This window comes from Cinclus cinclus, chromosome 11 (genome assembly GCF_963662255.1).
Source record: "Cinclus cinclus chromosome 11, bCinCin1.1, whole genome shotgun sequence".
In the NCBI taxonomy this organism is placed as follows: domain Eukaryota; kingdom Metazoa; phylum Chordata; class Aves; order Passeriformes; family Cinclidae; genus Cinclus; species Cinclus cinclus.
Genome location: NC_085056.1, coordinates 22,761,645 through 22,786,546, shown reverse-complemented (window position 1 = coordinate 22,786,546; position 24,902 = coordinate 22,761,645). Strand labels below are relative to the sequence as shown.

The 24,902-nt window shown below is 47.8% G+C and overlaps 1 protein-coding gene across 1 annotated transcript in view; it reads right to left on the bottom strand.

The window, feature by feature from the left end:
* The window catches only part of LOC134048166 (hydrocephalus-inducing protein homolog), a 75,798-nt gene extending 56,037 nt beyond the window's left edge, over window positions 1-19,761 (bottom strand). The window contains exons 1-10 of the mRNA XM_062499766.1: window positions 19,464-19,761; window positions 19,244-19,308; window positions 16,287-16,406; window positions 14,151-14,270; window positions 12,271-12,405; window positions 10,672-10,871; window positions 7,355-7,485; window positions 5,846-6,041; window positions 2,053-2,245; window positions 890-989 (exon numbers count right to left, since the gene is read on the bottom strand). Coding sequence (XP_062355750.1) covers window positions 890-989; window positions 2,053-2,245; window positions 5,846-6,041; window positions 7,355-7,485; window positions 10,672-10,871; window positions 12,271-12,405; window positions 14,151-14,270; window positions 16,287-16,406; window positions 19,244-19,308; window positions 19,464-19,761 — 1,558 coding nt within the window. The remainder of the gene's footprint in view (window positions 1-889; window positions 990-2,052; window positions 2,246-5,845; window positions 6,042-7,354; window positions 7,486-10,671; window positions 10,872-12,270; window positions 12,406-14,150; window positions 14,271-16,286; window positions 16,407-19,243; window positions 19,309-19,463) is intronic.
* Between the last annotated feature and the right edge of the window lie 5,141 nt (window positions 19,762-24,902).

Genomic DNA, 24,902 nt, shown 5'->3' with positions numbered 1-24,902 from the left:
TAGGTTAGATATTAGGAAGAAATTTTGTACTGTGAGGGTGGGGAGACACTGGAGCAGGTTCCCCAGGAGAGTTGTGGAGGTTCCAGCCCCAAAGTGTTCAAAGCCAGGCTGGATGGGGCTTGGAGCTACCTGGTCTTGCCACTAAGGTCCATTCCATCCTTAATATCATTAACATACTATGATTCTATGGCTTCTTTCCCATGCGCTTAGAGGAGCTTTGAAATCCATTCAATGAAGGCACAAAGCTCATGGTTTGGCAACTGCCAAACTGTCTAGCCCAGTAGCACACGACTTTGTTGCCAAAGCCCTCAACTTCTGACACTCGGCACTCTGTTCTATTTCCACAGACAGAGCTGCAAGGCGACAATTGCCACACAGGGAGAGAAGAAGCTGCTGGCTGAGGGTGGTCCTTCTACAAACACCCTGGGCTCAGCAGGGCTCAGCCACCTCTGGTCTGCTGGTGTCTGGGCAGTGGGATGTGATCCAGGGGCAGGGAGCACATTTCTAACTCAGCTCCTACTGCCTGATGATGGATCCATGTCAAATGGACCCATCCTGGAGGTCAGTGGTCTAGAGGGGCTTAGTGCTGGTTCACTAAAGCTGTTCTGCTCTGTAGCTCTTTGGCCTTTGTGGAAATGCTGGCAAAGTCATGGCATGAAAACGTCTCCTTGCACTGCCTGGTTGTTCTGGGATCAGTAATCCAGACACAGGTGTTCTGAGCCCTGGCCTTGCACGAGAGACTCCCTGGAAGCTGCAGGGCCAGTGGGAATGTGCCAGCTCTGCCTTGCTGAGCAGGGACTCTTCCCAGCAGTTACAGGGGAGCCCAGCGGGCTCAGGCTTGCACCATGGCTTCACTGTGGGTGAGACAAGCAGGGGAAAGGAGCTGTACCTGAGATGTTGCAGTAAGCCACACTTCGATACTCCAGTGCTTCTACAGGTTTAAAGGTCACCTTGATTTTGGTGCAACAGTTCGGCCCAATTTCTCCCTCCTAAGGCACAAAGAGACAGCAAAACGTTAATCTTCCAACTTCACATTTCTTGTTTTCAACCTCAGTCCTCTAAGCCTTTATTTAGAGCATCAATGATGAATGAACAACACAAGGAGCCCAAGGAAACACTCCAAACCCAGCTCAACACAGTGCTGGAAGTGTGTGTTAATGCTCAGCTGATCAGCTCCCACTCTCCACAACAATCCTACTGCTCTGACACAAGCTCTTGGTCACATCATGCTGCTGTCAGCTACAGCAGTGTGGAACTGCCATTGTGCACTGGTGGCTCTTCTCAAGAAGAGAACATGATCCCCTTCCTTGGAAATAAAAAGAATAGTTTCACGTGTTCTGAAAGAAAGCGGAGGTTGGCATTATTCTAGGGTTTACTCCAGGATGAGAAGGGATTTTGCACTGTGCAGGCACCAGGCATTCATCATCTCTCACAATACCAATACTCAGAATCAGGGCTCTGGCAGATGGGAGGACATGGGGGTTTGCTTGCACAAACAGGAAAGGCTTTCTGTCCCTGTGTGCAAGAGAACTCAAAAGGCCCATTTAGACCTTCCAGCCTTGAGTCCAGGCTCACAGATGACACAGGAAGGGAGACTCAGAAATAGTGCAAGTCATGGATGCAGGAAGGGATTGGCATTTCTAGGATTAACCTTGGGCTGAATTTGGCCTCCTTTTCCCAGCAAACCATTGCATGCTTCAGGTCAAGATGGGAACTGGCAGAGCTCCAACACCCTCTGCTAAACCCTGCACACCACGTACCTACAAGAACTGGACCCTGTGGACAGTGCAAGGACACGCAACGAGTGCCCTTGAGCTGGAGCCCTGGCAGCAGAGCTCAGCCTTGTCAGGCTCCCTGCCTTGAGCCTGCAGGGCAGAACTGCTTTTAGCAGCGAGCTCTGCAGCCACACCAGAGACTTGATGTCTTTCCTCCCAGCACATGGATCCACCTGAGGATCTGCTGAGTGAGTGCATCGGCATCCAGGAGGATGGGGAGGGAGGGTGGGAGGAGGAAGAGAGGGAGGAGGAAGAGGAGGAAAATGCTATCACTTACCACTGGTTCAATGGAAAAAATGTCATCGGAGAACAGCATGGGGTCTTCTTGCACCTTTGCCATCTCCTCCTGGACTGTGTGGCTCACAAGGGCAGTTTTATCTTCACAATAGCCCTTCTCCTGCTCTATATTCTTCTCCTCAATGAAGTTTTCCAGCGATACCTCTGTCAGTGGCTGCAGAAAATAGCACTGCCTGCATCCACAGGGAGAGACAAAGCCAGCAGATCATTTAATAAACCACGCATTTGCAGAGAGAAGTCTGAGTGCAGGAGAGCAAAGCACTTGGGGAGGAGCAGCAGCAGCTCCCCAGCAAGTGCTGACCCCAAGCCACGGGGGTCCCAAATCAATGAGAGGATAACTTGTTCACTGGCACAGCAGGTAGTTTTACTGTACACTTGCAAGCTCAGGAGAGTTTTGGAAAGCCAGCACCCCTCAGAAGAACCCCCTGGCTCAAAGCCTCTGCCAAAACTGAGGGAGAATCCACCAGGCACCTCAACTGTGTTTTCCTACCCCTGAGCTGCTCGGGGGAGGCAGATAAAGATCACGGAGTGCCCACTGCAGGACTTCCCTGGGAAGGGGAGACAATTCTGGGTTGCAGCTACGTGTTACCAGCATCACTCTTTGTTTCTTCCATTTTGGACCTGGCCTGTTCCCTACTCTGTCTTTCACAAGAGCATCCCAGAGCACTTCCAAAGGAAATCAATTAATTGAGACACCGAACCCCTTCAGTGACATTCAAGGTTTTATATGGATGAAAAGAGAGGCTCTGAGAGAGCGAGGGACTTTGTTGTGCAGGAGGGAGACAGCAAACTCCTGGAGAGACCTTTTCATGATCCAGAGCTTTTTGGGTCCCATGCCAGTACATGGTAGTAGAATGTCCTGAGAGGGAAAGGATCTTGCACTACCTCCTCTCATAAACAAGTCCTCTCTGCTCTGAGATCTCAGAAGCTTCTGTGACAGCAGGACAGTGGTCTTGGAGATAAAACCATCCCTAAGATGGAGGGAAGGAAGGAAGGAAGGAAGGAAGGAAGGAAGGAAGGAAGGAAGGAAGGAAGGAAGGAAGGAAGGAAGGAAGGAAGGAAGGAAGGAAGGAAGGAAGGAAGGAAGGAAGGAAGGAAGGAAAGAAGGGAGGGAGGGAGGGAGGGAGGAAGGAAGGAAGGAAGGAAGGAAGGAAGGAAGGAAGGAAGGAAGGAAGGAAGGAAGGAAGGAAGGAAAGAAGGGAGGGAGGGAGGGAGGGAGGAAGGAAGGAAGGAAGGAAGGAAGGAAGGAAGGAAGGAAGGAAGGAAGGAAGGAAGGAAGGAAGGAAGGAAGGAAGGAAGGAAGGAAGGAAGGAAGGAAGGAAGGAAGGAAGGAAGGAAGGAGAAAATGTCCTGGTGATAGTTTAACTAGCATGTGGACAGATGTAACTGGGAAAAAAACCCACAAAACCAAAACCAGTTGGAAATTTACCCTGGGGAAACCTAGTTGCTTCAGAGGGAAAAGTGGATCAACTGGCATTCAGGCTGAGGCAGCCAAATGAGAGAAAATGGAAATCAACAGCCCAGGAAAGTAGCCAGAGAAGGTAAGAGGATTTTCTTTTAGCACGGGGAGCTTGTATGGAAGTGAGATGCTGTCTAAGTAGATAGAGAACAGTGGAAAACCAAGAAGTCCAGGGCACTAAAGGATCCTCTTGCCAGCCATTCAAGTGGGTGAGGGTCCATCTCCTGGTGCTTTGGAGGCAATTTTAAATTACTCTGGGGAGTGTGAGCAACCTGACCCAAAGGAAACTGGAGCTTGGCAATTTGGACATGGCAGTTCTGGCACAACAGTTCTGCCAAGGCAGTTTTGGGCATGGCAGTTTTTTGGCATGGCAGTTTTGGCACAGCAGTTTTTACATGGCAGTTTTGGCACAGCAGTTTGTGTGGTGTTTTTTCAATTTTGCACTTCAGTTCATGCAAGCAGCTGAGCAGAAAGGGTGTAGCCAGCCACCCTCGTTGTGTAGTGGATTGTGTCTTTTGGCTGGTTGAGAGGTGATTGCCTTTTTCTTTCTTTCTTTCTTTCTTTCTTTCTTTCTTTCTTTCTTTCTTTCTTTCTTTCTTTCTTTCTTTCTTTCTTTCTTTCTTTCTTTCTTTCTTTCTTTCTTTCTTTTTCTTTCTTTCTTTCTTTCTTTCTTTCTTTCTTTCTTTCTTTCTTTCTTTCTTTTTCTTTCTTTCTTTCTTTCTTTTTCTTTCTTTCTTTCTTTCTTTCTTTCTTTCTTTCTTTCTTTCTTTCTTTCTTTCTTTCTTTCTTTCTTTCTTTCTTTCTTTCTTTCTTTCTTTCTTTCTTTTCTTTCTTTCTTTCTTTCTTTCTTTCTTTCTTTCTTTCTTTCTTTCTTTCTTTCTTTCTTTCTTTCTTTCTTTCTTTCTTCTTTTTCTTCCCCCCCCCCTCCCCCCCCCAGCAATGGTTTACAAATGATCAAAAGCCATTGCTGCTTCTGCCAGCAAGAGTGTACTAACTCAAACAGAACCCCCCAGGAAGGACTCAGCTGTCCAGCCCCTGGCTGCAAGGAGGGTCTGAGCCTGGTGTTAATATCAGAGGATAGTGCAAAAGACACCTGCGTGCAGTGTCAGCAGGTGAATGATCTGCTCTGTCTGGAGGCAAAGCTTTAGGAGGAAGTGCAAAGGCTGAGGAGCATTAGGGAGAGCAAAACAGAAATTAACTGGTGGAGTTACACCCTTCCAACCCTGAGAGAAGCTCAGCAGGAGAATCAGGCAGAAGGAGGAGACCTAGGAGACAGTGGGGAATGGAAATGGCTCTCTATTGGAGAGGCAATAAAATTATATCCTGACCCCTATCACCTACCCAGTGCCCTGACAGAATAGCTATGAGGCCCTGCATCCAGAGGGTCAGGCAAATGACACTAAAGAAAAAATTCTGTCTGGAGAATGTCCCAGTTGCACTTTGTCTGTCAGACAGATCACAGCCTCAAGTACTAAGAAGAAAAGAAAAAGAAAAGAAGGGTAGTGGTAGTGGGTGACTCCCCTGTAAGGGGAACTGAGGGCCCTGTGTATTGACCAGATCCATTCCACAGGGAAGTCTGCTGCCTCCCTGGGACCCAGGTACTGGATATCAGCAGGAGATTCCCTAAGAACTAATGAACTTCATCTGTTCACCACTGTCTGGTGTACAGTGACTGTGAAAGAGTTCTCAATATTCAGTGAAACAAGGAGAGGCATCAACAAAACTTCCACTCTGGACTTCTGGAGGGCAGACTTCAGCCTGTTCAAGAGACGGGTTTGGAGAGTACCTTGGGAAACAGCCCTTAAAAGCAAAGGGGTCCAGGAAGGATAGACATACTTCAAGAAAGAAGTCTTGGAGGCACAGGAACAGACTGTCCCTGTGTGCTGAAAGATGAGCTGACAGGGAACACAACCAGCCTGGATGGGCAAGGAACTTTTGAAGGAACTAAGGGGGGGGGGGGGGGGGTGTGGAAGTAGGTGTATCACCTTTGGAAAGAGGGGCTGGCAACTCAGGAAATGTTTAAGGATGTTGCCAAATCATGTGGGAAGAAGATTAGAGTCAAAAGCGCAATCAGAACTTCAGGAAATCCAGTCACTGCAATCAACCTTCCCTTCCCAAAATGATATCCTTAGCTGGAGTATAAATGGAAATGGAATGCTGAGTGCTGAGCTCCTGAAGCCCAAGACACACATCCTAATGCCAGGGATGGTTTACTTGGCCTAAACCATTCAAAAGCACCAACACCCCCCTGAGGCCATACGTTAGATTTAGTCTTGGGCCATGTATCTCTCTGAAATGCATCTTTCAAACCAACCTTCTCTTCAGTTTATTCTCATCTTCCTCAGTAGGAAAAGTCTTCCACTGGAAGTGGGCTGTGATGTTACTCCTGTTTTCGATGAGCACGGTTGTGTAGTTTGATGTGGTGATGAAAGTGTTCTCAACCTTCACGGAATTGGCGCTCAACCCAACGTTGACATCTACAGCTTCTCCGTGAAGGTTTGTGCAGATACCTTTTTCACCTGGAACAAAGCAAAGAGGAGTCTTTGCTCAGCTCAGTTGCTGATGGAAGCACAAGGAGCTGAGCAAACCACAGTTTGCACAAGGAAGTGTCACAGTTTTTAGCTGAATGACCATTCTATGGATCAGTACATTTATCACATCCTGACAGCTCTGTGTGTACAGCGTGAGGATGTTCTGGGCACCTCCTCAAACACCTTATTTCTCACTGCGTTGGTAGAGGTTTGGCACCAAGGTGACAGTATGAACAGTGAGATTGGGCAGATGTGCTCAGGTGACCCACTCAGATCACCAGGATTTCTGCATCAAAGCCCTCCAGGTGACGCTGAGGAGCCCTGTTCAGTCTGGCCTTGCCCAGGGTCTCCCCTGGGCATCCCACGAGACTCCTGTCTCTCCTGATCCCTTGGACCCCTTGTTGCTGACAAGCAAATATGCCTGGGGGCATGTGGGCAGAAAAAGGAGGCCCAGAGGAACCAGTGAAGTGACAGCCCACAGCAGGAGGGGACACAGGTGAGGAAACACAACCAGCCCGGCTCTGCAAGATGACAAACCTCTACAAAATTAACACCATGAAAATCATCATCATCATTATCTCCCTGTCCAAACCCACAGCCACATCAGTCTTGAAATATTTTGTATTGTTCTGATCTCAAGACCCATTTAAAATTAAATTTAAAAGGGACAAAAGAAATATTAATAAGTACAGAGCAGCGTCTATATGAAGAATGAATGGGATTCCTCAGTCTACAAATCAAATGGGAGATAGATGTGAGAAATTTACAACATCCATGAGCGGCCTAGGAAATGGGGACGTGGAAAAATTTGTCTTGATTTGTCACCAAACAGGAACTCGAGGGCCTGAAAATGTTATTGGACAGAAACTAGATATGTGTGTAGAGGCCAAAACAGAAAAAGGGTCCGTGCCAATGGAGAAGCAGCACATGGGGACAGAGGTGTGCAAGGAATACATTGCATTGGAGAGACTGTGCTGGAGACCTCACGCCTCACATACAGCACTGCCCAACAATAAAATAATTTAACTGCACCCAGGCATAGCCACACAATAGTGGAGAATCAGGATTCCTCCTTCCTCTACTCAGCAACTCCCAGCAAAACAGGATTCCAAAAATCCCAGCCCTGTTAGAGGGGATCCACTTTATCAACCCCCTAAACACCAATGAGTTCTCAAGATTTCTTTGGGGTAAAGCTGTAACAGGGGTGGTGGTACACCTAGAGGGAATCGAGGGGGATGGGACAACAGGGAGTGATGGTGGAGAACTGTCCTGTGCCCCATGCAGTGCCCAGCACTCACCTGTGTTGCAGCACACTACCAGGGACCCGGAATGGTCACCGACCGTCAGCGGGTGAAATCCCACTGTCACCTGCATGGTGTCACCAGCGGCCAGAGTTCCCCTGTCTGGAATCACGCAGAAAGGACTGCAACACAAAGACAGAGATCAGGACTCAGGGCCACATCTGGGGATGATACTCCTTCTGCAGTGCAGGTCACTTCAGCTCACTTGGGCAAGCAGGGAGCAAACAGATCACAGTCAACAGAAGACAGACAGAACAGACAGGATCAGGAACAGCTACTGACCCACTTCTGAGGAGATCCAGCCCTCAAAAGATCCTGTGGGATAAAATGACCTCATGTCCCCCGTACTCTGAATTCAGCCCCCTGCAAGGAGACTCAAGGGTCTGACTGCCAGCAATCCCATCAGAGAATGGTTTGTGAAAAGCACAGAGAAGTTTAAGAGCTATTTGCATGCACAACTTGACACCGACTGCCTCAGGAATTTCCCTTTTCCTGCTGCCTATAAACCTCATTTCAAGAGATGCAAATGTTAGGGCATTACCTGTCCTGTGAGATTACAGCCTAGGAATCAGACAGGGAGAATTAACTTTTCCTTGAAGAGCAAGGAATAATTACTGTGAATTTATAGTGTGGTTCTTTGGTTTATTTTACCTTGATAACATCCCGATTTAGCCTAGAAAGGGCAAATTTTATCAGCATTTCAATGGAAGCTGCTCTAAGAAAAGGAGCAGTCCACACTCTGAAACAGAGGGCAAATGCAGAGAATACAGTGACTTTGGAAACAAGACCCAAAAGGAGGATGCCATGCACAGTGTGAAGGATCCAATCACAGCTAAATGTAGCATCCTTATCAGGAGCACATCAAGGAAGCAGAACAGGAGCTTTCTGAGTATTTACCAGCAATGCAGTCTGGGACTCTGGGTTGTCATCCAGGCTGGTAACTGTTTGTTTGGCCCACCAGACAAACTCTGTGCAATGTGTTGGAAATAATTATGCAGATGTGTTGGTGCACTTTGGATTTAACAGGAGCAATTAGGATTGGTCACCAGGTCAACAGCTCTTGCCTGACAAACACAAGGCTCCGTACTTTGATGCTCAGGGACAGCTCAGGTGAAATGTGCTTCTGCCCAGCAGCTACTGGGCTTTGTGCTCTTCTGCAGCACCACCGAGGAAACAAAAGTTCCTGGCCTCGGTGATTTGTTGGTGGTCAATCTGTCACTTAAGAGTGTGTTCTGTGGAGTTAGGTGATGCATGCATCACATGCAAAAATAAGGAGAACATCTGGCAAGCTGAACTTTATTCATGTGAGCAGTGACAGCTGATGAACTTGCTTGAGGTTGTGCTCATTAAGGACCTCTTGCTGCAGTTATGGGCCTGAGCTGTTCCCATTACCACCAGTGAGAACATCACTACTGGCTGAGGAAGAAGCCTTGGGCCAGCACTGTTCATGTGCTGGACGAGAGACTTTGGAGAGAGGAGAGGGAAGACAAGACCCCACCAGCCCCAGAGCTGGATTACTGTACGTGCTTCTGCATCTGCCCCAGGAGTGATGCCAGGACTGCTGCAGGTCTCTGCTGGGGCTTGGTGTGGGCAAGGCACAGGACTTTTTCCTTATTCTTTCGCCAAAAATTTCACCAGAACAGAGATTCTACCAGTTAAGGGAATTTCTGGCCACACTTCAGCACTACTTTCTATGCCATGCCATGCCATGCCATGCCATGCCATGCCATGCCATGCCATGCCATGCCATGCCATGCCATGCCATGCCATGCCATGCCATCCCATCTCAATCCATCCCATTTCCACTCTTGCCCCATGTTACATACTCCTGCCCTCAGATGACAGGATGGGAATAACAGTCCTGGGGGTGACTTCAGAAGTCACCTGAGAAAGAGGGGATCTTCTTATTTTCAAATGATCAAGAGAAGAGGATACAGCCAAGTTCAGGACTCAATTGTCAGGACTAAAAACTGAGCGCAAATCAGCCCCTGCATCTCCTACATCCCACCCCAGGCTGTACCCAGCAGACTCCCCTGTTAGTGCTGTAGCAGTCATCTCTCACATAGACCTGGCTCCCCAAGACCCAAGGACACAAGCTCTGCAGTTAATTCCTCTGAATTTCAGCCAACATCACGAAGCTGTTCCCTGAGCCCACAGATAGAAGAGCTGTGAAGGAGACATCGCTGACACTGCTAGAACCAAAAGAAACCACTACCAAGAGATGGGGCTGGCAGGCTAAATTTTGGCCTTTTGTCTGTTAATTGTGAGCTGTTCCTTAAGATAGTTCTCATCCTGATCTAGATCTAGATCTACCCTTTCAATGAATCACTACTGCACCCAAAAGGCAGAAAAGAGAAGGTAGGGAGGGAGTTTTTAATGGGTTGTTTTCTTCTGCTTTTTAACTAGGTCCATTTGTATGTTTGTTTTCTTGTATGGCATCTGAAGGCGGGTCCAGATCTCCCAATGGAACCTTGCAATCCCCAGACACCGGTGTTGCTTTGAGCAGTGGGTCTGCTCAGATGATTTCCAGAGATCCCATCCAGCAGAAGTTATTCTGTACTTCTATACTTCTATCTTCTAAATCAGCCCAATTGCTTTTCACATATTCACTAAATATCTTGTATTTCCTACACACCTGTGCATGTTCCTAAGGGCATGTGGTATGTTGACAGGCATTAGAGGAGCTCACCCTTTATGAAGGTTCCCAAGGAAGAATTCATGATCTTTTGGCAAACATTGTACACAAACTAAAATGAAAACCCAGCAGAAATACAGGAACTTCAGAGTATTTAAAAAGAAATCTCAAAGAATGGGGGCAAGACCTTATTCAGAGATTTAAATCATCTGTTTGAAAATTTAAACTGGCTTGCAAAGGCTTGTCATAGAACAGAAGAGGTGACTGATGCCCTCAGCTGACAAGGGAAATCAGATCAGCTTTAAGTGACAGGAACGGCACCAGCTCCCTGTAACACAGCTCATGTTGGGCATTTGATGCAGGGACCACAGGAAAGCCACATGCCTCTGGCCTCCCAGAGAACGGGTCTGTTTGGCTGACAGTGCTGAGTAACCATTTCAGAAGCTGCTTGTGCCCAGGAGGGTTCCAGCAGCCTCCAGAAAATCTGACACAGAAATCTCAAAGGCTGCATCCTGCTTAAAACATGAGAAGCACCAGCAAACCCCACACATCCTGCCCATTTCCAGCCAGGGCTGCAGGGCAGCAGCTCCCATGCTCTGGTTCTTTTGTTGCTCTTTACCAGCTCTGTTATCACCCACAGGTGTTTTACACAAGGACAGATGAGCTGCCTCACCTCTGGGTGCTCAGCTGGTAATGAGCTTCCACGTTACCAACATTGCGAACCAGCAGAGTCTTCTGGCTGCTGTACTTGACTGGGCACTCTGAGAAGTCCAGCTGGTCAGGGAAGTCCAGGATAGCTTGGGCAGCAATGGCCTGAATAGGCACAACTATCCTGTCCCTTGCAGTGAGACAGATGAGTTCGTGGGAATAATCCTGCAGGAAAAGAAACTGTCTCAGCACAGGGCATTTAGTGCCATCCCCATGGCAGAAGAAAAGCCATTTCCTATAACCCTTCGAGGGCATCAATTTACCTCTTCCACCCCAAAATGAATGCTTAAGTTGTACTAAACTGTCACGTTTTAAAGGCAGCAGTGCACTTTGCAAAACCTGTCTCAGTGGCACTAAAATCTTGTGCCACTTGGATCATACAGAGAACTGCTCTAGGCCACCACAATTTTTACTCTAAATTTTCGTGATGTTAAGTAATTCCTAAGTTCCTTCTAAGAAACATGGGGCTAGGGAACACAGGACATTCCTCTTTAGGTTTCTATCCCCGCTATTTGAGAATAGGACAAAGTGTTAAAGTGACTCTAAGCAGCAAAAGGAAAATGAGAAAATAGTTGTACCCAAAGAGCTCCTGCACCTCTGGCCTGGTGTAGAAACATCACTTGGCTCAGAACTGCACTCTAACTTTGCCTCTCCAACCAAGTCAGGAGAATAACAGTGTTAAGAGGCAGCAGGATGCTACTGGAAAGAGCCTGTCTTTGTTTCCCTCCTCCCTTCCATGCCATGTCCTAAACCCTTCTGCATGAACAAGCCTCCAGATCACAGCGCTGAGATCAGACTTGCCAGGGCCTCAGCACTGGTATTCAAACCTCCACACAAAAGCATGCTTGGCATGGAATGGGTTCCAGTTAACAGAGCAACCACAGTGACAGGCATGAAGACAGAGCCACAGCAGTGTCACCGCCACAGGCTCTGGGGTCACAGGTCTGCCTGCAGGTTGTACCTGTGCTACACGAGCTCTTTCAGGCAGGTGTCCAAGTCCCCTGCAGCTCAGCAACCTGCTGCTGACTAAGGGCCCCTAGAGCTCAGTGTGCCTGTGCCAGGCTGGGCTCACAGGCATAGCACATGCTCTGGCCTGGCCTTGCAGCTGTGTCATGGTCACTTATGCTCTGGGACAGCACAGCTGCAAGGCTGGAGAACAGAGGGTGTGAAAAAGCACCATCTTTGCTCCAGCCCAGGGTGAGGCAGGGAAGCTGTTGCCAGCCAGGAAGGAGGAAATCTCTTTGTTCCGCTACTGTTTTCCATCTAATTAAATCCTTTCCAATGTATCTAGAGATGGCTGAATATCAATCAACACCCCTCTGTTATTTTCAGACTGCTCCCTGTGCATCTTCCCTCGGGAATGCTCAGCAATGCGCAAGGAGGGCAGGCAGAGCCCGTCAGGCCTGGCTGCAGTGCCTGACAGCACATGCCAAGGTGTGACTGGCTGCAGGCTGCCTGTCCCCAGCCTGGAGCCAAGCTCACAGCATGGAGTGGGCCGTACCCAGAGTGCAGGAAAAACAGTGGCATTGGAGATAATTCTGTGTTTTGGCTCCTCCAGTCTCACCTTGGTCTCGTCGGGGGTGAAGCGGATGCGCACATGGGAAGATGTGCCTGGTGGGATGATGCGGTATGCATCATTGGGGCACAACAGCTCGAAATAAGGTGATCTCTCCATGTAGACCTTCACCAGCCGAGTAAACTGCAGGAAAGACATGAAACGATGATTTTGCCGCTTGTGGAAACAGATCAAGAGGAGACCTGTCCATGTCCTGGTGACATCCTTCCCTGACCCCTTTTCCAAAGCACTTGCAGCTGTGGAGGTACAGGTGCATAATTCACAAGGGTGAACTTGAACCCCTTCTGTCTGGGTGCAGCATTTTGGCCAGGGGCAGTAGGGCAATGTCTGGTGGGAAGGAAGGGCTGAGCAGGTCAGCACCAGAAGGATGGGGACAGAGCCCCTGAACCAAGTGATCTGCATCTTCAACAAGGCCAAAACACCTGCTGGCTTCTGCCTGCACACAGCCATGCTGTCGTGTTCCAGAGGGGGGATGTGCTACCGGAAAGCAAAACAGCACATTGTCCTGAGGGAAGGAAGAAATTCCCTTCTAGCAGGTCAGGTTTGGGTAAGGCAGTTCTGGGGATACGGCCATGCAGGCAGACCAGCAAGAGAGGAGACCAAATATTGTGGCCTTATTGGGAATGGAAGCAAACTGAAAAGCAAAAGAAGGAACACAGCAAGACAATCCCTAAAACAAGGAGCTGGCAAAGAGCATTTAAATTGGCAGTAAAGTAGCAAGGAAGAATCACAAAATGATGAGAGCAATCAGCTTGTTAAAGGTGACAGAAACACAGCCAGGCTGTGCCCATCGACTATGGGCTACAAAGGCATTTTCTTCCTGGAGAAACATGACCAGCACTGACTCACACTCTGGTTCCAGTATTAAAAGCCAGTCTTGGCTCTCCAGGGGTTCCTGCTGCCTGTGCAGGCAAGCTGGGCTCCTGGGCATTCCTGACAGGTCCTGCCCTCTGGGAACCACAGACACAGCAAACGTGCATTTTGCAGCACTTAGATAATCAACCCTGAGCACCTGTAACACGCTCTCAAAAAGTCAAAACCAGCTGATTTTGAGACCCTCCTGTCTCTTCCCACCAGCCCACTCTTGGCACAAGCTTCATTTGAGAAAATGTTTCCCTGACTGAAATTCAAATGGTCTCAGTTTTCCTCTTTACAGTGGAACACAACTGCTGACATTTTCACCTTTTTCCCATTCAGCTCTCTTGGGAAACTGCAAAACAATCTCAACTTCTTCAAGCGAAGATGAAAACCTCTAGGACCATGTGGCTTTGGATGTGCTGTGGTTTCTCCAAAAGGAAAGCAGAGCGCCATGTTGCTTTTGGAAAACCTGAGTGGAGCTGGATGAAGCTTAGCAGGAGCCTGAAGTGGCACCTAAAGGCCTCCTCCTGCTTCTGCTACATCAGTCTGATTGCAGGGATGTCTCAGAACACATTTCCTGCAGTGCCAATGCCATAGAGAAGTGATTCCAGCATAAATTGGAGAAGACAGCCTCTGGGCTTTGACTGTGAGCTGCACAAAGGGAGCCAAACAGGCTGAGAGAGGCAGAGAGTCCTCCCAGGAACCCAGATTAGCCAAGGAGACACAGGATGTGGCATACACTCAAGACAAAGCATGAGAGCAGGTAAGAGCTGTACAGCCCCCAGCATTCCTATCAATCCAGAGCTTTCAAGAGAAGGAAACTCCTTTGAAGTGGATACCATCAATGCATGGCCAAAGTCAGTGGAGAATTCCCAGCACACAAAGATTTCCACCTGCGACATTTTCTTCTGCATGTGCTGCAGCAGATAACTCGCTTTGCTGTACACTGTGGGAATTACACCACTCTCCTCATTCAGCACAGTGTTGAAGCTCCACGTCCCAGCACTTACCTTGTCCTTGTTTGTGAGAGACAGTACCATTTCCGAGACCTCATGAGCGACGAATTTCTGAAATACCATCTCTGGTGGGGAAACTTGGAGCAAGCTCTCTATCGGAGGAACTGGCAACAACTGGAGAGGCAAGAGAGAGCAGGGAGAGGTTCAGCTGCTGGGAGGAAGGTTCATGAAGGAGAATTTTACACTGATCCCCACTGAAGTACACACTCTGGGTGAGCACATGTGCCCAGGACACATTGGGGAAACAGTAGCTCACCCACCTCCGCTCTGAGCTGATCAAGAGCTGCTGGGCCACACAGAGCAGGTTCAAGCCAAGCTGCTCTTTTGGCATGTATTTCTCCAGGTTTCCTCTCCAGAATGCCAGGCAGCACTTACCTTACGCACAGCTCTGTGCCCATGTGATCACACAGGTCTGGGGCACTGACTGAGCACTCATGGAGTCAGTAAAACCCGCAAATTTACATGAGACCCTTGGGAAACAATTTTGGGATGTCCTTTACTCTGAGAAACCGAGGCCAACGCAGTTGCAAATATCTTTTTTGATCTAGAACTTAGACATCAGTAAGAAGAGAACAGTACCAGAGGAGGTGTGAGAGATGAGGTGATATTTTGCTGAAGCCAAAAGGTTATTAAGTGAAAGAATGAAAGTTGTTGGTTCTATGTGTTGTTTGTGGTTTGGATTGTTCTGGTTGGTTGGTTGGTTATTGCTGTGAGCTGGGAGAGGGATGGGCTTGAAGACCTGACCAAAAGGAAGTAGGATGAGAGGGGAGGGCACAGGAAAGTTGGCGGTCTGGAGAGTACGTGAGTTCCCCAGTACCCATCCACTGGCAAAGAGGACAGGGAGTGCCCTGGACAGGTATAAAGGGTATAGAAAGATTGCCATTTTACTTGAGGGTGTGTTTGTCTCAGCGGTGAGGGAGACACGCCTGCCTCAGCTGAAACATTACTAATAAACAGTTTTCTTTTGCTTCAATGATTTTGTCCCCTTGTATTTAAGCGTCAGTGCGTTCCTAACATAGGTAAAGGCAAAAGTAAAGTAATAGAGAAGTTGGGAAAAAGACAAATGAAGTGAATGCTGAATGATGATAAGGTTCAGTTCTTTTCTCAGCAACTTGGGTAAGAGTAGAGTTGGTATCTCCTTTTTCCATGAGCTTTAAATGGGTGCTTTCTTGTAATCTATTATTGCTGTCTTATTTGATATCATTGCAGAGGCACGTCTGGAATGCCACAACAGCAGCAAATGCTTCTGGAGCAGACATAGCTTTGAGAAAACTCTCCCCTGCTTTGTCTGCCTTCTCCAGCTGCACTGCTGTCAGTGCAGAGACACAAGCAGGTCTCCTGTGTGCCTTCACAGGAGACACAATCTGCTGAAGGGAATGGCTGCAGCACACTTGTCCCTTAGTTGTGCCCCTCTCTGAGGTGTTCCTAAGGCCCTTCTCCAGGGCAATCCTTAACCCATGTATTACATGTCTCTTGCTGCCAATTTCCTGCTCAACAGCCCACCTCGGTCACCTACCTGTTTGGACAGTGCTTTATACTGAGCCAGTCCTGCAAGAAAGGCAGCTTTAAACACACCTCTCTATGTAGGCACTGATCCAGATAAAGCACATCCATTGCCTCTGCCCAGGGGGAGTCCCCTGTACATCTGGCAGCCTGCAAAATCAAACACCCCATCCGGGTCCCAACACATTGTTCCAACCCAAAACATTAACACATTAAGTTTTGTTAAATCTGAAGGAATTACTGCAGGTCCTCGGCCTTCAAAGGCTAACACTGCCACTCTGGAGGGAATCCTATGACCCCAAGCATTTGATGGTGACCACACCTAAGCAAGAGGTGGCTATTTCAGCAGGAGAATGGCAAATGGCAATTTTGTGTCTTTGTGTCCCCAGCCTTTCCCCCCTTGTTTTAGCAATGGCCGCTACACTCAAGCAAACCCCAGCAGCTTCAGCAGAGGTTATTTGTGTTGGCTTGGTGCAGATCAGGACTCCAAGTCCACCACTACCAGCAGTTGGCAATGACAACAGGACCTGGACACTGAAGTATTTTGCTGGAGACAAGCCTGTCACAAGCACACGCCCTCTTCCAACTTTGCATCAAACAGAATAGAAAAGAGCAGGAAAAGGCTACCTTTTGACAAGTCTCACTCATGTGTCGAAATGGGCCAATTTTGGGCAGAAAACTCGCCCCAGTGCTGGCCACCTCCTTCACATTGAGAAACTTCTCCTTCAGGAACTTAGAAGGAAGCAGCTGAAAGGCAAAAAAAAAAAAAAAAAAAAAAAAAAAAAAAAGAAAAAAAAAAAGAAAAAAGTTAGCTAGAACCTCAGAGATGCACTTGTTCAGAAAGGCTTTCCTTGAACAAGTGGCACCGGTGAATAATTTGTGACCCCATCATCTAGGATAGTTCTGGAAGCCCTGGAAGTTACCTGCTGAAATACTTAGCATCAGTAAATTCATAATGCACATGCTCCAAACACATGGCTCTGTGCCATTAGCTTCTCTGTGATTAGATGTGACATGTTTGGGGATTTCTGCTCTTTGGGCATCTGTTTCCTCTTTTCTGTCATTGGACTGAGGCAGTGACCTTTTCAGAGAGTTGGGAGGAGCTCTCAGAACTCCCCTAACTCCATCCCTGCACAACAGTCAAAACTCACAGCGTGGAGAGAACACTGCTGGGTGAGTCCAAGAGACACAAGAAAGCCAAGTTGTACCAAGAGTGAGGTGCACAGGAGTGTGTCCAAGTTTTAGTTCTCTCTGTTAATTAGCATTTGTGTTCTCTGTCTGGGCTCACAGATGCCTCCACAGAAGAAACCAAAGGGATCTCCTTGACAGAACCTCAGCACTGGGGCATCTTCAGTCAAGTGAGATCCAGCCAGCCATGAGACCTCTGTGGCCCTGACTCCTCCTCTGCTGTCTGCAGGGCTGGATCTGTGCCCCACACAGGAGATGAGACAGAGCAGCTGGTGTGGAAGCTCCCCCAGCTGGGACCAGCTGTGTCTCTCAAGGCTTTGGGCAGAGTTTGAGCTTCCCCCCCCCCATCCTCACATGCCCAGGAGCAGGTTGGTCAGAGCAGCACAGGTGAGTGTCCAGCCTGACAGAAGGAATCACCGTGGGAAATGGAAAGGGAAAGAAGCACATGCTCAGGGCTTCAGCTTTACATTGGCTGAACCTGGCTTAACTTGGCTGCGGTGGCACAGCCAGGCAAGACACTGGACTGTTCCTGAAGAAACACACGATGTTCCCTACTGCACCAGGACAGCCCCCAGCCACAGGAACACGGCACAGAGAGGTGGGGAGGGGTTCTGCAGCTTCACAGTGCTGCTGCACAACAGGCAGGGCAGGGAGAGGAGGGACACGAGGGGGGTTTCCAGCCTCAACACAGCCCCAGTGGGTACTTACAGTAATAGACTTCAGTCTTTCCCTGGACAAAAGACGAGGTGTCGATGTCTTTTTTGGGGATGCAGAAGCCATTGTGGAGGCAGGATGTCGCAGATGAACGATAATGCCTCAACAAAACTGGAAGGAGCAACAATGGAACTCTGAAAACCCAGAACCCAATTCATGGCAGACTCAAAGGATACTGGTGCTAAAAATTTTATATTATTTGAAAGTAGCTAAGTGCTTGTCTGAAGTAAGTAGCTAGTATTGTTAGGCCTCTAGTTGGACTTTAAATATATGGCTATGTTCTGCAATGCAAAGATGGATCATACTGAAAAGCAGAGCTAAAAATCTGAAAATTAATAATAGTTAAAAGAGACAAAGCTGTAGCTAAAATACTACTTTAAAATAGGTAGAGTGGACCTCCTCTTCTTTAGGCTAAACAACCCCTGCTCTCTCAGCTGCTCCTCACAGGACTTGTGAGAGACTGGAATGCTATGCCGAATGGCTTAAATATTGTTTTAAAGGACTTTTTGCCCATTGTGACAAAACTGTATGAAGAAGCTGTGACCACTGAAGCTCACCCCTCGCTGAAAATGCCTCCTGGCTGGAACTTTGGACTGTGAGCTAAGCTGCCTAAAGGAACTTGAGACAAGGTACAGGCAACACTATTGTCCTATTATCTCATGTCTGGGGAGAAGTAAACAAGGCTGAGGGAGAAAAATGTATCCACAACAAAGCCAAACGCAGCAGCTGTCCAGAAAATCAGCTCTGTCTGGGTTCAGGGTGGGGAAGTCATAGCCACAGGCTCCTCTGCTGAGGCCAGGTTTGCACACAAACCTCCCGTCAAGAGAGGGAGAAGGAGGAGGAAATTTTGGGTGTGGTGTAACCTCTGGCAATAGGCAGTGGACACCCATCCTCCATCACACAAACTGGCTTAGCTCTAAAACTCCCCACTCCCACGAGACCACATCCAGAGGACGTTCCCACGGGGGCAGCTGAGGGGGTGTCATAGCCCACCAAAGTGCCCCCAGACCCACGCCTGAGGCCTTTCACCAGATGACTGCATGAGATGCAAAGTAACACAACAGATCTGAAAATCCAGAGCCCAGTTCATGGCAGACTCGAAGGATGTACTGGTGCTAAAGATTCTATATTATTCAAAAGTACCAAGAGACAAAGAGTCAAACTTGCCCCACCCCAGGGAGGTATGGTGATATTTTCTACTTAATCGTCTCTGACACTCTTTCTCCCCCCCCTTCCCAAACGCCTTTCACCCTCCCTCCCTTTTTCTACTTGTTTTTCTCTCTCTCTTCCTCCCATTTCCATGAAATGCAGATTCTTTACTTTGGCATATGGTCTCATTTACTCCTTAATTCAGGAGTGTCTCCCTAATAATTTTAGTAACCAGATGGTAACAACTCACTGAAACTTGAACAGAACTCGTTCACCTTTAGGCAGTGTAAGTAGTCACTATAGGGAAACCAATGTATGGACTAGTATACTTCGGAAAAGTTGCATGTCTTCAGTGAAAAAAAGCCCAATCAGTAGACCATATGTTGTTCATCCACTCAGCCCCTGTTCAGTACATGCCACTGAACTGCTGCACCCGAAGACTGGCATTATCACATCCTGTATTTCCCTTCGGCATTCTCTTTCAGAGCACAGATGTGACAAAACCAAAAAGTGCAACTTTAGTCAACCTTTACCTTCAAACCTAATTCAGCATCGGCTCGCAGGGCCCGAGCAAAGCTCTGCGAGTTCAGTTCTCGCCCTCAGAGACCAAAGCTCTGAGAACAATTCACTTGGCCACTGGCGCAGTGTGGCCGCCCGCACACGCTCAGGCTGCGACCAGCGGGCCAGGAGCGCGTTCAGCGGGTGCTGAGGCCACAAAGCCGCCGCAGACGCAGGGGCCGCGTTCGCGGTTACCGGGCAACCGCGGCACCCGACAGGCGGGGCGGGGCCGGCCCGGGGGCGGCGGAGCCGGCCGGGCCTCGCTCCCTCCTTCGGTCCCGTCTCGTTCCCCCCCTCGATCCCCGCTCGGTCCCCGCCTGTTCCAGCCTTGGTGCCCCTCGGTCCCCGGGCCGAGCGGGAGCGATCCGCTCCGGGGCCCGGAACGTGACGGGCACGGCGGCAGCGCTCGGTACCGCCAGAGCCTCGCACCCAGCTCCGCGCCGCCCGTCAGAACGGGAAAACCCAGGGTCTCAACAGTTTGTGTTCGGCGCATCGTGCAAGTGCCAGTCAGCGAGCTGCAGGTCCTGGGCACTAGCGTGCAGCTTCCCGTTCTTCTTAGGGACACACAAGCAGCAGAAGTAATTTCCTGGTGTCATGGTTCAGCACCTAATCAGCAGCCAGGAATTGGTGCTCCAGAAGACTGGCATTACCACATCCTGTATTTATTTCTCTTTGTCATTGTCTTTCAGAATAAAGATGTGCTAAAAGAAAAACCAAAAAGTACAATATTTATCAACCTCTATCTTCGAATGAAATGCAAGACTGATTTTCAGTTTGTATTACCAGCATTGCAGTTAAAACGCGCTGGAACCATAATGGTTCCAAGTTTCCTACTTGCAGTAAACTTGGGGTTTTAATATTCTTTCCAAGTTTATCTGTAATACATAGGTTTATATATTTTAAAGAACTTAGGTTTGTTAAATTACTGCATACTCCTTCATGCTGTTGAGCAATAGCACAGATCGTTTGTGTCTTCAGAAGTGGTTTGTCTTAGTAAAAAGACCTTGAAGTGAAACACTTTCCAAGTTCCCCAGAATTTTAGAAGTACTTTTGAAAACAAAGGAGGGGGAAGAAAACCCATCAAGCCTATTAATTTAGGATGTTTCCGGGTCTACTACTCTGTGCAGCCTAAGGAAGCTGTAATGGAACAAGGGAAGAAGGATCTTACAGCCGTGTTATCCCTCAGTGTACAGAAAACCTTCACACGGAGCTCCTGCGTGGCTGCTTTAAAGACTGGTGACAGAAGAGCAACATGGGATTGAACTAAGACAGACAAACATCCAGTTAAAGTCACATTACAAGTTATTTTCTTTTCAGATGGGGCTGCAGACTGTATGCTGCTCAACAGCCTGGGCGCTCCGAATGTCCTGCAGCATAGCTGAGCCATGAGACTTGTGCAGTAGAATTAGAAAAAGGTGAAGCACAAACATTTCTTATGCACCTACATTGCATTACCAACTCGTCACTTTAAAAGTGGTTTTGCTCTTTCAGTGGAAGTTTCTAGCTGGGATTGAAGGGTTTTTAATTGTTGAAAAGCTCTGAGTAGAAGCAAATATTCTCCCTGGGTACCTGTGGTAGGTAGGTACCTGGCACCTGGCAGTGGAGGAATGTGCATGTACTTCCATCTAGATCTCTGAAGTATTCATTATAGTCATATACTATTCATTATATTCATTATTCTTATTATTCATTATAGTCAAGAGCATACCCAACCACAAATTTATCTGGAATTTCAAAGCCTGTATCTGTAAGAAAATACAGTTCTTTTTATACTTCAGTGGTGTAAGTAGCTTTTAAGTGCACAGTTTCTATTCAACACATACTCGAGCTAAGAGTAATAGGCATCATCTCTTTCAGGATGCTTCCTTAAGAATCTGAGCTGTGAACTGATGGCAGAGGTTAGAATTTGAACTATTCCCTTTACTCAGTGAGATAATTAAGGTGCTAAATGAATGATTTTTATTAACAAAGTAGTTGTTTAAAACCTAGTTATGAGTTAGAACTAGGAGAGGAGACAAGGAGCGAGATTTTACTTGAGTGACGGTAGATGAACTGTGATTGAGTAGGACTTTTCAGTTTGGGAATAAGGCAGGTTTAATAATGCAGAATCAAAACATATGCCCTCGAGGGTCAAAGCAAAGCAAAAGAGATAAGGTTTGATTCTGTTTCTGCTATCTAAATAGTTAAATTTGTATATCAAATAGCTACAGCTGCGCTCAGGCCAAGCAGAGGAAAAAAAGAAGGTGGTCATGAGGTGTCTCAGGATGGAATAGCTGGTCATTAGTTCACAGGTTTTTATGTCCTTTCTCCCCATTTCTCTTGGCCTTCATTAAACTTATGTGCCAGTTGTCAGATGTGCTGCCTGAAATGAAATTGTAAGACTGTGTTTGGGAAAATACAGAAAAAAGATACTAGAAAAACACAATACTTACAGTCTTGTGTGTAACCTGGACCCTGACATATCCTTTAAACAAGCTGGCTGTAAGGCAGAGCAGAGAAGGTTGGTTATTAAAATACCTCTTGCTCTAAGCTGTAGACTTCCCTTCTGCCACGCCTCCCCATAGGCTTCTAGAATCATGCTTTTAAGTCAAAACAGGGAGATTATTGCAGAGAAGGAAGTAGTGCTCAGCCTTGGAGTGGAGGGAGAAGCAAAGGCTCTAAGTCCATTCTCTATATCCAAGTGGCTCTACGTTGTTCCCTCCAGTTCCCTCCAGTCCTGTGTCTCAGATCACTTCCATGCAGCAATGCCCCAGGACACTAGAATAGCACAGAGGGGGAAGCATGTCCAAATGGCTGGTAATGATTTCAGTGGGTAGGGAGGAAGGGAGGGAGAAAAGAACAATTTCTTCTGCAAAATAATTTCTATTCTTGGTTTGCCTGTGCACTTCAGAAGAAACTGAGAACCTCCTGGACAGTCACTAGAAGTACTGTCTGAATAACTGCTGCATAAAGCAATGTTTTTTTCTAAAGCATTGTAGTTACTTGACAGACTCAGGGATATTCCACAAAATTTTGTTTTAGTGATCTACTAAAAGTAGATCTAGAATGCTACTTGACGTCAACTTCCAAGTGCTGACAGACACTTAAATTCTGGAAACTTCTACAGTTAAGGATATTAAAAAATATCCGGGGTCTTGTCATTAGAAAATCTATGGAAAGGGATGAATTTCCTTGAAACATGAAGTAAGAAACAGGGAATCCATCAGACATCATGGACTACACAGAAGAGCCATAAAACCTTTTTTTATTAATTTGAGCAGTGGAGATGGTGGTGCATGGGTGAATTTCCCAGTTTAAGCAACTTAATTTTTAAGCAGCTGCATAAGGATCACATCCTGCATTTGCTTCCTCCCCCCCAAACTTGAAGTTAAACAAGCACCTGTCAGCATACACTGAGTATTCACCCAGATGATTTGAATATGTTAGTGAGTGGCTATATCCTTGCACCTTACAACTTCTACCATCCTTGGTTCCTTGTGTTTTATTTTTGAAAGCAATGCTTTCATTGTTCCACTGTTGTAGCCTGGCTAGCTGTTAATATGGTGGAAGGTAAAGAGGTGGCAAGGGCCTTTGAATGGGTTCCACAGAGATGTTTATTTCAGCCACACACGTGGATACTCCAGGGTCAAAGGCAAGGCAAAAGCCTCATGGTGAGGGTCTAGGTTCAAGCATATGGGTGGTCGGGGCAGGGAGAGCATCAGAGATCAATTATCAGGGGACATAGGGGTGGCACAAAGGTGGAGTTTGGGTATGGGAGCCGATGGGGAAACAGTGTGGGAGTGACTGAAAGACTGAGGGACAGGGAGGGGGCACAGGGCTGACTGAGGGAACAAAACAGGGCTACATTGGCATAACAGAGCAGCGTCTAGAGAAACCTCTTGGGTCTCCCTAACTAGGGAACGCCTCTAAGGGTGTCCACATTCTACCAGTCTCAATAATGTCCTGAAAGGTTAAAAAAATTAAGTTATCCTTCACATTTGAAAAGAAAACCAGATTGTCAGTGGATTAAATTAGAGGACACTAACCTGGCAGCCCAGTAACACAATTAATTATTGTTATACATAAGATGTATTAATTTGAAACGAAGGGAGAAAAATATCTGTGGCATTTCACCCCTCCTTCAGTCATTACTTTCCTCTACTACTAACACATGCTGGAATAGGGAAGGGAAGGGAAGGTGTGGGAAGGGAAGGTGTGGGAAGGTGTGGGAAGGGAAGGTGAAGGGAAGGTGTGGGAAGGTGTGGGAAGGTGTGGGAAGGTGTGGGAAGGTGTGGGAAGGGAAGGGGAGGGGAGGGAAGGGAAGGGAAGGGAAGGGAAGGGAAGGGAAGGGAAGGGAAGGGAAGGGAAGGGAAGGGAAGGGAAGGGAAGGGAAGGGAAGGGAAGGGAAGGGAAGGGAAGGGAAGGGAAGGTGTGGGAAGGTGTGGGAAGGTGTGGGAAGGTGTGGGAAGGTGTGGGAAGGGAAGGGAAGGGAAGGGAAGGGAAGGGAAGGGAAGGGAAGGGAAGGGAAGGGAAGGGAAGGGAAGGGGTGTGGAGGCCCAGGGGCCTGCCACTAGGGCCATATGCTGCAGTCCTGCAGAAGCAGAAGCAGGCAAGGAGAAGCACCCCTCTAAGGTTATGGTGACAGGTGCCTCCCTCCCATAGGCCTTTGCAGGCACAGCTACCAAAACCCAGGGCTGATCCCAAAGTAGGGGCGGATGGAAATGTTGCTCTTTTGAGGCAAACCGTGTTTCATGCTTAGTCAGCAAAGAAGAGCAGAGAGATAATTTAGACTAGAAGCCCAGAAAGGAAGTGAATTAAAAAAGTGCCAAGCGCTTTATCTGGGGTAAGAACAGAATAAAACATAAGCTGTGTGAAGGGATGGAGTTTCTCCCAGGTGCCTTTTGTGGTTTTTGGGTGCACTGTTAGGGACAACTGAGTGGAGAATAAAGAAGCTGCATCACAGGAAGAAAAAGGCACAGTGGCCATAACTCTAAGGCAACAATAGGGCCTGTGGTGGGTGGTGGGTGCTGAGCCAGGGCAGGGCATTGTCTGGAAGCTCTGCCACCACCCAGCAGTGACAAGAGACCCTTGCATGCAGGAGGTGCAGGATTATGTGATGTGTGAAGCTGTCACTGGGACAGCCAGCAGGACAGAGAAGATAATGGAAACCACCATTACCTGCAAGTTTATTGATCCCTCCATCGAAATATCAGCCAGACAATTCTCTTTCTGGGTGGAGAAGGTAAGTTTCTGGATTGCATCCTGACATTTAACAGCATGGCTGAGGGGGGCTGTGTGCATGTGTTAAAGCCACTCTTTACCCTTCCTGAGGCACTTTGTGAAGTGAGTGAAGATGCTTTTAGGGATGAGAGTGGTATTTAACTTCCCCAATGTAAAATTGCAGTTACAGCTTCACTGCCAAGGGGGATTGTGGCCACTTCCAGAGAAATGCCAGTCTCTCTGCTCAGTGTAAAGGGAGGTTTTTCTGGATCCTCTAAGGCACAGGGATGTCTGTACCCCGATGCTGTAGGGAGGCTGGGAAAAATGGAGATTCCTGTGAATTCCTCAGGCTGACAAGGAAAAACCCACCATCTCCTGTGTCTCTTTGCCTTCTCTGCTGTTGGCATGGATGCTTTATGATATAGCTATATGGTA